The sequence below is a fragment of the Strongyloides ratti genome (genome assembly GCF_001040885.1).
Source record: "Strongyloides ratti genome assembly S_ratti_ED321, chromosome : 1".
NCBI lineage: Eukaryota > Metazoa > Nematoda > Chromadorea > Rhabditida > Strongyloididae > Strongyloides > Strongyloides ratti.
In genome coordinates, this window is record NC_037307.1 from 5035560 (window position 1) to 5051503 (window position 15944).

The following is a 15944-nucleotide window of genomic DNA, read 5'->3' on the forward strand; positions in this document are numbered from 1 at the left end:
TAACTTTAATTATATAAAATGTATTATAAAAAATTACACCACAATTCTATTTACAAATGTTTGGTAAATTAAATGCCTATGCAACTTTGTCGATAAATTATTTCACCAAAACTCTTAACAACAGGTTTTACTAATTAGAATTTTATTTTTATACCCGCCTTTAATATCTTCAGGAATAATTTACCGAATGAAATTAATTTATAGTTATTATTAACCAAATTGACCTCATACCATGTTGAATTTTATTTGGTTGATTTGTTGCATATTACAGATATTTTCAATTAAAAAGTTCTAAACCATTTTTGATTTTTAAGTTGTTCAATTATTTCATGAATTTCTCTACCTTTAGTTTCGGGTAGATACAGGAACAATAGCATTAAGCAAAAAGTTGATGGTAAGACATATAAAATTAAAAATGTATATGCTCCAATTGTATTAAATAAAGGTAAAACGATAAACGATGTAATTACAACCATCACTGTATTAAAAGCATAACATAATGATTGAATAAATGATCTATATTTTTGATCAACAAGCTCACTAGAAATAAACCATGATATAGGACCAACAGCACATCCATATGTAAATGCATATAAAAGTAATGATATAAGGCATATATATTTTGAAAAATAAATTTGATTATTTAATATAGAAAATATTGCAAAAATAACAAGAACAATTGAATTTGTACTTGAAAAACCTAATAACATTGGTCTTCTTCCAAATTTTTCAATTACAATTGAACCACTTAATGTTCCTATTACATAACATAATGCCATTAATGTTGAGGAATATTCAGATATACTATTTTCTAAATTTACTGATAATAAAAATGTTGTAGATGATAATAAAATTGACCATAATGCTACAGTATTTTGTAATGCACAACAACTTAATATTAATGCTTTTATTAAATATCTTTCACCAAGAAAATTTTTAAATAATTTAACAAAAGATTTTGTCTCATCATCATATCTTGATTCAAGTTTAATCTCAGTCATTACACTTTCATAATCAGCATCTTTACCATGATAAAAAATAATTGAATCTTTAGTTGATACATAATCTTTTTTAACAATAAGTAAAAATTTTGGAGTTTCTTTCATTAACCAAATAGCAATTACAGACAAAAAACAAGGAATTATGGGAAAAAATAAAAACCAAAATAAATTTGAACCTAAAATATTTGACATTCCTAAAAACATTCCAATTAAACATGAAATGGCAAATGATATTTCAGAAATAAAACCAGCAATTCCTCTATAATTTGTTGGTGAAGACTCCTGAAGATATAATATTTGACATTGATAGGTAACTGCTGTAGCTATAGAAATTAAAATTCTTCCAGCAATAAGTAACTCATAGACATAAATTTTTATTGCTAGACATCTTATACAACTTGCAAATAATGATAAAATATTAGCAAGCAAGAATGTTAGTCGTCTTCCATATCTATCACAAAAAATTGGATTGATCCATATTCCAATAAAAAATCCAATAAACCAAACATTTAATGTCCAATTCCATATTGAATCATAAAAATTTTCAGTTAAAATCTTTCCTACAATTTTTTTATATTTCAAAAAAAAAAATTCAATATCTACCTCGTTTTATTTGACTTTCATTAAAAAATTGTTTAAACTCACTAACAGGTGTATTAACATAAACCGTTGAAAAACCATATTGAAAGTTACAGGCAAATGCTATTGATGTACAAATAAAAATAAACTTTAAAAATGTTCTATCAACCATTTATAAAGTATATTTTATAAATTTTTAAAAATAACTTCATCTTAATGCTTATGATCATTCTTTATCTGATAAAGTAAAATTAATTTTATAATGATAACGTTTTATTGTAGTACAAAGTACTTTTTTTATATTATTAATTATTCAATATTGAAATTTTATAAGTATTGTCCTTATCTATGATATGAAAATTATTTTTAAAGTTTTTATACAAAAAAAATTATGAATAGATCAAGTATTTATGAGTGTCATTCTACCATTCTATATCTCGCTAAGAATACCTGCGTTTAAAATTTAAAATGTTAGTTAAAAGATATAAATTTTATTTATTAATTATATAATTGATCAATCATGGATAAAGATTTAGAAGATGGTCTTTTAGAAAGAATTTTTATGTTTCATGCAATTGAAAATAATGCACGACTAGATGGTAGAAGGTAATTTTTTTTTCAAATTTTTATTTTATTTATTTATATATTTAGTAATGAATGTTACCGTTCACCAGAAATATTTCTAGGAATAAATGAAAATTGTCTAGGATCTGCAAGATGTACGATGGGTGGATCTGATGTTATGGTTGTCATAAAACCTGATATATATAAATTAACACGAGAACCTACTTGGGAAGATTTTATTAAATTTTATGTAACATGTTCTCCTGTTGCTCATCCTAAATATGATGATGGTAAAAATAAATTTTTTCATTAAATATTAATATCATTTTATTTCAGTTGGAGATGATAATGATATTGAAGGAGAAGAGGTATCAGCAACTGAGGAAAGTATTATGGTGAATGCTTTAATGGCTATGTTTTCCTCTATCAAAGATGATATGGATTTTTCAAACTTTAAAATTTCTAAAAAACATATATGGACATTTATTGTGGATGTTGTTGTCCATGCCGACAATGGTGGAGTATTTGATTGTATGGCAATTGCTGTTAGAGCTGCATTTGCAGATATTCAAGTACCATCTGTTATTTCAACAATGATTGACTATGGTGAAGTTAGTTTAGAAATAGATAGTAATGTAACATTTTGGGGATGTAAATGGGATCTTTGGCCATTAATTTGTACAACAAATAAATTAGGTTTTGAAAATCTTGTTAATTGTAATAGATATGAAGATAAATATGTTAAAAGTTTACTAATGATTGGATTAAAGCATGATGAAGTTAAAGATGATGACACAATAGATTATGAAGAAATGAACTATGATATCTCAAAAAATATATTTTATGCTAAATTAAGAAAAGAAGGAGGATTACAAATATTAAGTATTGATGATATGACAGATCTTGGAGTAAAAGTTGTTCTCAAAATGTTTTCAGAAGTTGATAAATTAATTAGAGATTGTTTAAAGAAAAAAGCTACAAAATCTAATGTTGTATCTAATCGTAGTATAACATATGTATAAATTTTATTTAAACTTATTTTTATTTTTTATAAATATTTTTGATACTAATTTTTTTTTATGGTTAAAACTAAAGATACTTTTTTCCAAACTTTTAGGTAGTAAAATGGTATTACGTCAGTTTAATGTTGCATAATATTGTTTAATAGTTTTTAATGGGTGTTCCTGGTTTATGGAATATTATTGATGATTGTGGTTCAGAGGTTGATTTGAAGTCTCTTGAAGGTTTAAGATTAGCAATAGGTATATTATCTTTAATAAAAATATTTGCAAATCTTATATTTTTTAGATGTTTCTATATGGATTTATCAATCTGAAGAAACAGTACAATTTCAAAACTCTGGCTCTGCAAGTCATTTAATCTTATTAATAAAAAGAATATCAAAATTATTATTTTACAAAATTCGTCCTGTCTTCGTATTTGATGGTTCAAATATTCCAGATGTTAAGAGAAAGACATTAGTATGTTTGTGTTATCCATTTAATTTTTTATATTTCTTCTATCACAGAGTAACAGAAAACTTCAACAATATATAAATGAAGAACGTAAAAAAACTAAAATATTTCAAAATTTTTTAACAAAACAAAAATTACCATCTTCAAGTAAGGGAAAAACTAATGATATTTTTGAACTTTCATCTTCATCGACTTTACCTAAAAAGTCTGATTCTAATGATAAAAAAACAAAAAGTAATGTTTCTTCAAAAGATGAAGTTATGGAATTAATAAAAAAGAAGGAAGAATTTAGGAGAAAACGTTTACCAATAGGTGAGTTAGAAAAAAATGCTGTTGAATTTTCTGAGGGACAATTGGCAAGACTATTAAAAAGACGTAGATATGAAAAAAAAATAGAAAATTTGATTGATAATAAAAGTAAAGAAGCATTTGGTAAAGATAATTTATCAAAAAATTATGATGTTGTAATTGACCCTATTTTTGGCATACATACTATATCAAAACAAAATAAATCATCAGAAGAAGTAGAAATGAGAACAGACAAACCTAGTTTTTCTATAACGGCATTACAAAATTTTGATGAAGCAGAATGTTTGGTAAAAAAACCATCAAAAAATGACGATAATAAAATTGGTCATCAAGATGAAGGTTTAGAGGAAGAATCAGATGATAGTGATTGGGAAGATGTAGTGACTTATGAGGATGTTCTAGATTTTGAATTAGATGAGGACTCAAATTTATCTACATATAATTATAATGAAGAAGATTCAAAAGATATGATTTCACATTACACTCCAGTAGTTGATGATGTTACATTAATTAATGAAAAATATAGTGAATGGAAACAAATTCTTGATGCTCTTGGTCTTCCTTACATAACAGCATATGGGGAAGCTGAGGCAGAATGTGTTAATTTAGAAAAATCAAAATTAGTTGATGGAATTGTCACTGATGATTCAGATGTTTTTTTGTTTGGTTGTCGAAATGTTTACAAAAATATGTTTAGTCGTTCAAAAGAATTAAAATGTTTTAAAATGTCTACAATAATAGATAAATTAAAGTATAATCGATTTGCATTTATTTCAATGGCAATGTTTTCCGGTGGTGATTACAGTGAAGGATTTTGTGGGATTGGTATAAAAAGTGCAGAAAAAATGGTACATGAATTTAGTGAAAAAAAGGAAGTTATTAACTTAGATTCTTATAATGATATTATTGATATATGTAATAGATTTAAGAAATTTGTAAGAGAAAACGGATCAAGGCCAGTGGTATCTCAAAGGAGAATGACTATATTGAATAATTTTTATAAACATAAAGAAGAAAACTTGAAATTACTGACAAGTGTTAGTTTTTATATTTTGATAATAACATTTTTTTTTCTAGTTTCCATCAAATGATGCTGTTAAAGAATATTGTAATCCTAAATGTTTACATTCACTTCCTGAAAAATTTATTTGGAGTCGTATAAATTATGTTTTGTTACAGTCGTCATTTCTTTCTAAAATTAATTGGACAATTGATGATTTTCATAGAGTAAGATTGTATTGATAAATTAATTAATTAATTATTTTTAGCATACATTCAATTCATTTTCAAAATGGGACGAATTGATGTCTTCGGCTGTCAGGCATTTTCAACCAAAAATATCTTATTTTATGTAAATTTGTAATATTTCTTAATGTATTATTTTTATAAAAAAAAGACATTATTATATCATATACTATTTATTTACACGTGTATTCTTTTCTCTTTTATATCTTATATACCGTCCCATATTTATAATGAAATTGATTGAGAAATTTACAAAACAAATCCTTTGTAGTCTACCTGCAATGTACTTCTCAATTTTATTGCGCACCCTTTATAATTAAACTTTGAAAAGTTATTTTCACTACTTGACAGCCATATCACGAATAAAAAAGGATTTTTCTTTGTTATATTATATCACTGATTGATGCTTTTTAAAATAGGCTTTAATGTGAAATTATTATATAATTGTTAAATTTATTATTTTTAATTTATTTATTTAATTTATAATTTATAATTTATTATATATTGTTATTAGAAATTATTCTATATTTTTATATCTATTTATATTTATATTTTTTTTTTCAGATGTTTCTACGATGTTCTTTATATCCATTATATCTTACTATAATATTAATATGTTTTATTAAAAATATTTCATCAAATGTTGATTCTTTATATTCTATAGTAGATCCAGTATTACAATTAGATGTAACAAATTTTAATGAAACAGTATATAATCAAAAAAAACCAAAAGCATATTTTGTACAATTTTATTCATCATGGTGTGGTCATTGTCAACATTATAAACCTACCTGGTTAGAATTTAGTAGACATTTAGAATCATGGAGAGATATAGTTCCAATGACTGTTGTTAACTGTGCAGATGATAAAAATTCACCTTTATGTAGAGAACAATCTATTGATGCATTTCCAACAATAAAATATTTTAAAATTGGTTCAAAATCAAAAAATGATAGTATAATATTTGAGGGTGATAAATATCAAATACAAACAATGACAAAAGAATTATCTAAATTAGTTTATAATGATTGGAATAAAAAAGAATATCCTGAAAATGCTGGACATTTTAATGATATATCTGATACTAACATTAATTTAGAAACAATATTTAAAAATAATGATGAAAATGAGTATGTTGCTTTTGTTATTGAAAAAATACCAACTTCAATATCTTATTCACTTAGCCTTTCTTATACTTCTGATCCAAGAATAAAAATTTATTATTCAACATTAAATCAAAAATTAACTTCATTTTTAAAACAAAATATTATTGAATATAATTTACCTAAAGTATTAGTATATAAAAAATCTTCTAACATTCCTGTTTATACATCAGAAGATAGGGATGAAAATATTTTTAATATTGTTGATAAGATAAATGAAATACTTTCTACATCTATTCTTGTAGCACATCCACCAAAATTAGCTGTTGAAATGAAAGAAAAAGAATTAATAAAACCTATTATTCCAATACATTTAGAACAATTTAAATTACAATATGGTGATTTACTTTCTGCCATAAAATATATGTTATATACTGAAATTCCAAGAAGACCAGTTCTTGATGGTATTAAACTTCAAAGTTTAAAAATATGGATTCATATGTTAAAAAAATATGTTCCAGGAACTACTCCAATAAAAAGATTTTTCTATAGACTTGATGAATGGTTACAACTTAAACCAAATGCAATAACAGCTGATGAATGGATTATAAAACTTAATGAACTTCAAGTACAATTAGGAAATCCAATTCCATATACAATAAATTGGGTAGCATGTAAAGGTTCCAAAAGTTATTTCCGTGGTTATACATGTGGTTTATGGTCATTAATGCATACTATTACTGTTGAAGCATACCTCTCATCAAAAGATGATCCAAATTTTAATCCAAAAAATGATGTTTTAGAACCAATAAAAGGATTTATTGTAAATTATCTTAGTTGTGAGATATGTGCTAAAAATTTCCAACATATGACAGAAAAAAATAATCTAGAACTTGTTACAAGACCAGAAGATGCAGTGATGTGGCTTTGGAGGGCTCATAATAATGTTAATCGTCGTTTAAGTGGTGAAGCAAGTGAAGATCCTATGTATCCAAAACGTCAATTTCCAAATAAAGAAATTTGTCCTAACTGTATTATAGATGAAAAAGAGGGAACATTTGATGAGGCTAAGACATTAGAATATTTATTAAATTATTATCAAACAATTCATAAGGATGGTCTTAATAATGAACCAGCATATAAATTACTTGAATTTGAAAATGGTAAGTTAATGCATGAAGAAGAAAAAGTTTTATCCATTCCTATTGAAATTAATAATAAAAGTGTTAATATTGATGAACAAATTGTAACTAATGTAGTTAGTAGTATTATCAGTGATACAGAAGATGGTATGCCCTTTATCTTGTTATCACTATTTATTCTTAATTTATATTATTTCTATTTATAGATCTTCATAGAAATAATATATCATCAACAGCATCAGGAAGATCATCATCAATTATATGGTTAATAATTGTTGGTATTATGTGTTTAATTATTTATGTAAAATATCGTCAAAATAGATATAAAGTTTGGAAAATAATTAACAATTATAATAATGATTATAAAATGTAAGTTTAATATTTTTTTTTTTTTATATTTTTAAGGAAGCTTCCCAGTCTTTTTCAATTGAAATTGTATAATATAAATTCCCTTATTAAGTAAATTTAACTAGTTTTATGATCTTAAATACATATATTATAAATTCTATATATAATCATATATATATAGTGACTTTATAAAAATCAAGCCTTCTTAAGTTATCAAGTTTCTATATCTAGTTTTAAATTGTTTTGAAAAAATTTCTAAACAATTTTTCTTTTCACTAAAAAATAAATAATAAAAATTCTTTTTAGATTTGGACGTGATTCGGCAACAGGAGGAAAAGGAAAATACGAAGTATAAAATAACATGTCAACTTTTGGTATATTAAATATTATAAAAGTCAAAATGAATCTTAAAATATATTTTATGAAGAGAAGTATATTTTTTTTTAAATAATTTATATATAACTATTACCTAAAATTTTTCCTCTTATAAAATTACTTAAATAGGAATTGTATTGTTCAAATATTTTACATATATATATATGTATAAATTATTCTTAAAAGATTTTTAATAATAATTTTTTTTTTCAAACTAAAAAAAAAAAAAATTCTATATAAATGTTTTTGTTAAAAATAAAAAAAATTACAATAAGGATTGATGTTATTATAATCTTGTTATAAAGACACTTGTATTTGTTATTACATATAAATTATAATTTTGTTATATTGTTCTTTTTATCTTTTGTAATTGTTTAAGACTAGTCTTAATATTATCATATTTTAGAAAGAAAAAAATTTATATCCACTTTAAAATTATTATTTTAATGAAATATTTTAAAGTACCAAAAATTGACATCTATTAATAAAAATTTTTCTTCATTGATTATTTATTGAAAATTTTTATTATTATAGCGCTTTCTTATATTTTTATTTTTATTTATTTTTATAATAATAACAATAATAATAATAATATTTCATCTTGATTATATAACTAATTTATTTAACATAAAATTTGTATATTTTTATTAGAATTAAGTTTAATGTAATACTTTGAATGAACTTGACTTTATACCTAATCAAAAGTTTTTAAATAGCTCTTAAAAATAATTTCTTTTCATTGAACCATCTTAAGTTTTATTATCATTCAATTCAATTTAATAATAATAATAATAATAACAATGTATATACTTACTATTTTTAATTCTATAAAAGTACATTATTAATACAAGGTTCAATCTTTAACATTATCTTTTGTTATAGATCAATTTTATAAAGATATCTTTACTTCTAATTTTTCAAATCAACTACATATGGAGATGATGTGAGACGAGAGTGAGAAACACTTACCCAGATTATTTATGTAAAATTAAACAATTGAATTAAATTTTAACAGCTTCTAAAAGTAATACAAATTTACAAAACTAAGTATGTTTATCATAAATATAAAATCTGGCGGTTAACCCTCTCTAAATAGTAATATTATTTTATTTTATTTAAAATGGAACTTCTATATATTATTTCCTGTAATAGTTCATTTAATAAGGCATATATATTATATATTTATGTTAAGTGAAAGTTTTACAATACATTTTAAATATAAAAATTATCTTTAGTGTTATTCATACAATTATATTTTAATATACTATTGTTATTTTAGCCTATTTTTGTTAAAACAAATATCCTATTATATATCAATTTTATTATTTGATTAAAAAGAAATTTATGTATTTTATAATGTATCTTTAAATAATACTATCAAATATAATTTTATATATCTTCTATAAAATTTTAAAAGTTTACGCTTTTTTGATTCTTAAATAATTTTATCAAATGCTCTAAAAGTAAATATAATCATGTCTATAAACATTCCCCTCAAATGTAAAAATAAATAAAATTTTTAAAAATTATTTATATATCATATTATAAATCATATATATTCATAAATAGAGTATCATTCTTAATATAACTTTTAATATTACTCATTTTTGCATCATATCATGTAGACTAGTGTATAATTAATTCTTTAAATATCATTTATATATATAATATAAGATTATTTTTTTTTTTTTAAAAGTCATAAACTTTTTAGAATTTAAATTATTACTAATTAGTACATTTTTACATTGATTTTAAATACTATATATATATATATAATCATATAACTGTTACGTTAATAATTTTATTTGATTTTAGAACATAAACAATTGTTTTATGATCAAAATTTTCTTATCAGACATAATTTATACATACTTAACAATATTACTGGAATCAATTTATAAATAAATACAATTTTATTGATACTAAAATTTTGATTTATCAACAAAGATTCAAACTATTATAATTATATTGTAATACTTGTACTTTATATAATTTATTATCTCAGTATGCCTCCAAGAACAATAAGGTACCGGCCTAAATCGCAACCACCACTACATTATTTTAATGAAATACCTAATGTTTACGGACAAAATAATATAAATCGTCCCCAGAGTACTAATTTAAATCAAAAAAATTTAAGATCACCCCCAAATTTGTATGATATAGATAATAGTAATATTCATTTTCTTACACATAATCAAACATCAAACTATACTAATACTTCAACAAATTCAACATTATCATTAAGTCCCTCTGATAGATCATTTTCTGAATCACAAAATATTATGGAAAAAAATTATTATCAAGAAAATTGTGAAAAAAATTTACCTAATCTAAGTCAGATAAGAATAAATAACAATTATTCACCTGAATTAATATCTTTTGTTGTAAGTTTTGATTTTTAATTATTAAAAATTGTTTATTTATGGGTAACTATTAATTATATGTATGATGTTAATGAACTTTATACATGATTGCTTTATCATATATTTATAAATAATCTATTTTTATTATATTTTAAGGTAAATATTATTTATTATTATTTTTATTAATGAATCCATTAAAAATGCCTCACTGGTATATAATAATTTAATTAAAGTAAAATTTATTTTTATAATGATGAGATTATATAATGACAAAAATGAAAATATGTGGTTTTTATGGAAAAAAAGTATTATTAATTAATTTGAATTATTATCCATTCATGATGTTTATATTGTTTTTGTCTTATTCATAATTATTAACTTTATTATTATTAATTTTTTTTAATAACTAATATTAGATTTACTTTCATCAATGTCTCTTTTTCCTGGTCTAAATTTTTGTCTCCCCAAAGCAACACTTCTTTTTCCTGGTCTGAAACCAGATCTACCTAATGCTAGGGAACGTTTTGCCGGTCTAAAATTTAATCTTCCAACGGCAGCACTTCTTTTTACATTATTATTAAAATTATTGTATTCATTGTACTCCGGATCCATGTCTTCTCTTAACATATAATCTAAATATGATCTTTTACCTAAAAAAAATTATTAAGTTTAAACTTTTTTTTAAAAAAAAAACAAACCAGGTCTAAAACCCATTCTTCCAATTGCCAAAGATCTTTTCATAAAAATACTTTGATCATCATTATCAATGTTATCATTAAATTCTTCACAATAAATTGTTATAATAACAATTGAAAAAATAAAAAATAAAATAGGAATAAAACTTTTAACCATCTTGTAATGTAATACTAAATTAAAAGTAATAAATGTGAAATATTTTTCTTAAATGAACCACATTTATTAAAATTATCATTATAAAGTATTTGCTAACTCCACCCATTAATTTTAACTGTGTATTTCCTATAATTAAGCTTTAAACAAAGTAAAAACATAATCACGCAATATGAAAAACTAAAAATTAGTAATGATTTTTCTTTCTTTATTAGAGTAATAAAAAATAAATTAATAATTTTTATAACTTAAAAATAAGTTGTAGGAATTAAAAAAAAATTGTATTTGCTTTCTAAGTATAATTAGAATATAATTTGTTTGTATTTTAAGGATAAGCATCAAACATTCTTAGAAGAAGAAGGTGAAATATTAAATCAAGGATTAGAAAATACAAGAGCTCTCCTGGAATGGTATCAAAATAGATGGAATGCATTAAAAAAAAGAAAAAATATGCTTGATAGGGGTCTCGTTGCCCTTGATACAGCAGTTCATGAACAAAAACTTAACTTTTTGAGAGCTCAAATTACTATATTAAATAATAGAATTAAAGATTTATTACTTAGTACTGAATTTGGGATGCCCGATAATGCTGTTATAGGAAGTGGTAATGTTAAAATAGGATTTGATAAAGATAGTATACCATTAATAAAAATGCCTAAGCGAGAAGTAAAACTATGTGTATGTTTTTTTTTTTTTCATTTTAATATTATATTTTTAATATTTTATATAGGATTTTAAAAAAGATAAATTTCAAAATTGTACACAAAATGGAAGTAATGAACATTTAAAAATACGGTAAGTATTTAATATTTAATTTTTTTTTCTAAATTAAATATTTTAGTCATAGAGTTCCAATTAATGATTATCATACAAATACAAGTGGTTCATCAACTCCATCTAGTTTTATTACCAGATATACCAATAAAATCCCGGATACATTATGTTAATATTAAATACATTTTTTTTTTCTATATATAACAATAAATATTATATATTCACTCTATATAATGAAGATTTTTTTAATGAAAAGTATAATGACGACATTACTGCTAAGGTGACTGTTAACTGAAGGGTATTAATTTTGCAAGAAACTATAGAAAATGAAAATATTTTTAGATATAATGTTGTAATTGTTTTTCTATTATTCATTCAGGTAGATATTTCTCAACATCATATATAATGAATATAATCGCCCCCACTAACAAAACAAAAAATAAAACATATAAATATATAAATATTATAATTTACTATAATTCCCAAAGTGAGAAAGTTTTATAAAAAAAAAATTGTTGCTAATTATAAACAACAAAACCTTCTACTAAGAAAAGACAATAAAACAAATAAATTATTAAAAATTCGAGATATTTTTTTTTTTGATTAATACATTTAAAGCTCGTCCTTGTCAACAGATTCTTCCTCAGTCTGTTGGCCTCCGGCTCCACCTTCACTACCCTGGTATAATTTACTAATAATTGGTTGAACGGTTCCCTCTAAATCTTTCTTTTGTTGTTGAAGTTCCTCAGCAGTTGCTTCTTTATTTGAATCTAACCAGTTTATTGTTTGGTCTACAGCTGTCTCAATTGTTACCTTTTCATCATCAGAAAGTTTACCTCCTAATTTTTCAGTATCTCCTATTTGATTCTTAAGATTATAGGCATATCCTTCAAGTTCATTACGAGCCTCAACAACTTCTTTTAATTTTTTATCTTCATCAGCGAATTTCTCAGCATCATTAATCATACGTTCAATGTCTTCTGGAGAAAGTCTATTTTGGTCATTAGTAATAGTAATCTTATTCTTTGAACCAGTTCCTTTGTCTTCAGCTGTTACATGGAGAATACCATTTACATCAATTTCAAATGTTACCTCAATTTGTGGAACACCACGTGGAGCTGGGGGTATACCAGTAAGATCGAATTTTCCAAGTTGATGATTATCTTTAGTCATTGGACGTTCTCCTTCAAAAACTTGAATTGTGACAGTTGGTTGATTATCAGCAGCAGTAGAAAATACTTGAGACTTCTTTGTTGGAATAACAGTGTTTCTTGGGATAAGTTTAGTCATAACTCCTCCGACAGTTTCAATTCCTAATGTAAGTGGATTGACATCGAGAAGGACGATTCCGGAAGTAGAGTCTTCTCCAGAAATGACACCACCTTGAACAGCAGCACCATAAGCAACAGCTTCATCTGGATTGATACCTCTTGATGGCTCTTTTCCATTGAAGAATTCTTTGATAAGTTGTTGAACTTTTGGAATACGAGTAGATCCACCAACAAGAACAATTTCATGAATGTCACCCTTCTTTAAGTCGGCATCTTCAAGTACTTTTTGGACAGGTTTCATTGTGGCACGGAAAAGATCCATGTTAAGTTCTTCAAATTTGGAACGTGTAAGTGTTTCTGAAAAATCTTCACCATCATAAAGAGATTCTACTTCAACTCTAACTTGATGTTGAACGGAAAGAGCTCTCTTGGCCTTCTCAACTTCACGACGAAGTTTTTGAACTGCACGATTATCTGTTCTAATGTCTTTTCCAGTTTTCTTTTTATACAATTTAATAAAGTATTCCATAACACGTTGGTCAAAATCTTCACCTCCTAAATGAGTGTCACCATTGGTAGCCAAAACTTCAAAAACTCCATTGTCAATAGTGAGAAGAGAGACATCGAAAGTACCACCACCTAAATCAAAGACAAGAATGTTTCTTTCACCTAAAAAAAAATAAGTTAAATAAATTGACAAGATAAATATTAGAGAAAATGTTTTGTTTACTTAATCGTAAATCAAAGAAGTATTTAAAGGTAAGTCAATCATATAATTGACCAATATGTAGGACAAATACAAATATCAAAAAAAAAATCAAAATACAAACATACCTTCTTTTTTATCTAATCCATATGCAATTGCAGCAGCAGTTGGTTCGTTGATTACACGAACAACATTCAAACCAGCAATAGTTCCGGCATCTTTAGTAGCTTGTCTTTGAGCATCATTGAAATAAGCTGGAACTGTAATTACTGCATTCTTTACCTCTTTTCCAAGATATGTCTCAGCAATTTCTTTCATTTTTGTTAAAACCATAGCTGATACTTCCTCTGCAGTAAATGATTTCTCTCCAGATCCAACTTTAACTGCAACATGTGGTTTATTACTTTTGTCTAAAACTTTAAATGGCCATAATTTCATATCAGCTTGAACTGTCTTATCGGTGAATTCTCTACCAATCAATCTCTTTGCATCGAAAATAGTATTTTCTGGATTTGAAGTCAATTGATTTTTAGCAGCATCTCCAATAAGTCTTTCACCTGTCTCAGGAGTAAATGCAACATATGATGGGGTAATACGATTTCCTTGATCATTTGCAATAATTTCTACACGTCCATTTTTATAAACACCTACACATGAATAAGTTGTACCTAAATCAATACCAATAATTGTTCCATATTTATTTTCTTTAGTTTCTTCTTCACTATAAATTCCTTGGCTAAATGCCAATAATGCTACAATTCCAAGGAGGTAATGTATCTTCATCTGAAATGTAAATAAAGATAAATAAATACATATGGTGGTAGAAATTTTATAACATTTTCAAATATACAATAGTATTAAAAAAAACAGTTACTAAAAATCAAACAATATATAATAATACACTTTGATATTTAAGAAATATAGTGGTAGTCACTATTACTATTTTATATTATTTTTCCTATGCTAAAACTACGTATTCACAATCATGTGGGCTGACCTTTTGTACTAACGTGCTCAACCATTATTGGACGGTGTAGGATGACGTGGCTTATAGATATGAAATGAGTTACTAAGTATTGGAATAAAGTGACTTCGGCACTTTTCTAAGACTTATGTTCCTTTAGTGTCCTCAAAAACTTTTTTTTTTTTCCTTTTTCAAATGTTTAAATTACAAAATTTTTTAATATTTACTAAGTAAATTAATAAATAAAAAATCCATAATACAAACACAAAAAAGTACTTTTTAATCAAATTTAGTGATTATTTATATATCGTAAATGAAAGTACAAATATATCCAACATTTAAAGTAATAATTTACAACATTAACCGAAAATTTGCATTACATTGTAGCATTTCCCCAATATCGTTTGGAGAAAGTTTGTTTTGAAGAAAAAAAATTATTCATGAATGAGACAGATGAAAATCAAAAAGATAGTCAAATTAGATATGTAACTTGGTCTCAAAAACTTGAAGAAATTCGGTGAGTATCTTTATATTTTTTTTTATAGTTAATAATTTTTAACTTAAAGATACTTTAAAAAAGGAGAAAAAAACAATAGTGTTTATAAAATTTCAACAGAATTACCTAAAAAAAGTATTTTAAAAAATGGTAAAGTTTTGGAAAAAAATATTGAAGAAGTATCAAGTGTTGATAATTGTATAGTACCTACATTTACAAGTATTAGGAAAGACATAGTAAAAGATAAAAATATTTTAAATAAAAAAGAACTAAGAAAACTTAAGAGACGAGAAAGAAACAAAGCTAAAGGATAATTGTTAAAATTTAATTTCATTAAAGTTTCGAATACGTTGTTTTAATTGTTAAGTAAATTTACT

At 24.2% G+C, this 15944-nt stretch overlaps 7 protein-coding genes across 7 annotated transcripts; 4 read left to right on the forward strand and 3 right to left on the reverse strand.

Moving 5' to 3' along the window:
• Window positions 1–281: 281 nt before the first annotated feature.
• SRAE_1000162700 (General substrate transporter family and Major facilitator superfamily domain, general substrate transporter and Major facilitator superfamily domain-containing protein) lies at window positions 282–1752 on the reverse strand (the record flags this gene model as incomplete). The annotated part of the gene is made up of 2 exons (XM_024648606.1): window positions 282–1561; window positions 1605–1752. The coding sequence occupies 2 exons, from the start codon at window positions 1750–1752 to the stop codon at window positions 282–284; spliced, it is 1428 nt and encodes a 475-aa protein (XP_024502567.1).
• A 348-nt stretch (window positions 1753–2100) lies between these two features.
• Window positions 2101–3166, forward strand: SRAE_1000162800 (Exosome complex component RRP42; the record flags this gene model as incomplete). The annotated part of the gene is made up of 3 exons (XM_024648607.1): window positions 2101–2186; window positions 2232–2434; window positions 2481–3166. 3 exons carry the CDS (start codon window positions 2101–2103, stop codon window positions 3164–3166), a joined length of 975 nt encoding a protein of 324 aa, XP_024502568.1.
• A 152-nt stretch (window positions 3167–3318) lies between these two features.
• On the forward strand, window positions 3319–8121 carry SRAE_1000162900 (XPG/Rad2 endonuclease, eukaryotes family and XPG N-terminal domain and XPG-I domain and Thioredoxin-like fold domain and Thioredoxin domain and ERV/ALR sulfhydryl oxidase domain and 5'-3' exonuclease, C-terminal domain-containing protein; the record flags this gene model as incomplete). Its single annotated transcript, XM_024648609.1, has 8 exons — window positions 3319–3406; window positions 3453–3625; window positions 3673–4965; window positions 5006–5155; window positions 5197–5244; window positions 5738–7565; window positions 7625–7787; window positions 8073–8121. The coding sequence occupies 8 exons, from the start codon at window positions 3319–3321 to the stop codon at window positions 8119–8121; spliced, it is 3792 nt and encodes a 1263-aa protein (XP_024502569.1).
• Window positions 8122–10147: 2026 nt separating this feature from the next.
• SRAE_1000163000 (Hypothetical protein) lies at window positions 10148–12303 on the forward strand (the record flags this gene model as incomplete). The annotated part of the gene is made up of 4 exons (XM_024648610.1): window positions 10148–10528; window positions 11687–12034; window positions 12087–12151; window positions 12198–12303. 4 exons carry the CDS (start codon window positions 10148–10150, stop codon window positions 12301–12303), a joined length of 900 nt encoding a protein of 299 aa, XP_024502570.1.
• On the reverse strand, window positions 10907–11359 carry SRAE_1000163100 (Hypothetical protein; the record flags this gene model as incomplete). Its single annotated transcript, XM_024648611.1, has 2 exons — window positions 10907–11157; window positions 11206–11359. The coding sequence occupies 2 exons, from the start codon at window positions 11357–11359 to the stop codon at window positions 10907–10909; spliced, it is 405 nt and encodes a 134-aa protein (XP_024502571.1).
• Window positions 12304–12742: 439 nt separating the features above from the next.
• Window positions 12743–14890, reverse strand: SRAE_1000163200 (Heat shock cognate 71 kDa protein; the record flags this gene model as incomplete). Its single annotated transcript, XM_024648612.1, has 2 exons — window positions 12743–14070; window positions 14236–14890. 2 exons carry the CDS (start codon window positions 14888–14890, stop codon window positions 12743–12745), a joined length of 1983 nt encoding a protein of 660 aa, XP_024502572.1.
• Window positions 14891–15384: 494 nt separating this feature from the next.
• On the forward strand, window positions 15385–15881 carry SRAE_1000163300 (Hypothetical protein; the record flags this gene model as incomplete). The annotated part of the gene is made up of 4 exons (XM_024648613.1): window positions 15385–15414; window positions 15459–15484; window positions 15553–15588; window positions 15638–15881. 4 exons carry the CDS (start codon window positions 15385–15387, stop codon window positions 15879–15881), a joined length of 336 nt encoding a protein of 111 aa, XP_024502573.1.
• Between the last annotated feature and the right edge of the window lie 63 nt (window positions 15882–15944).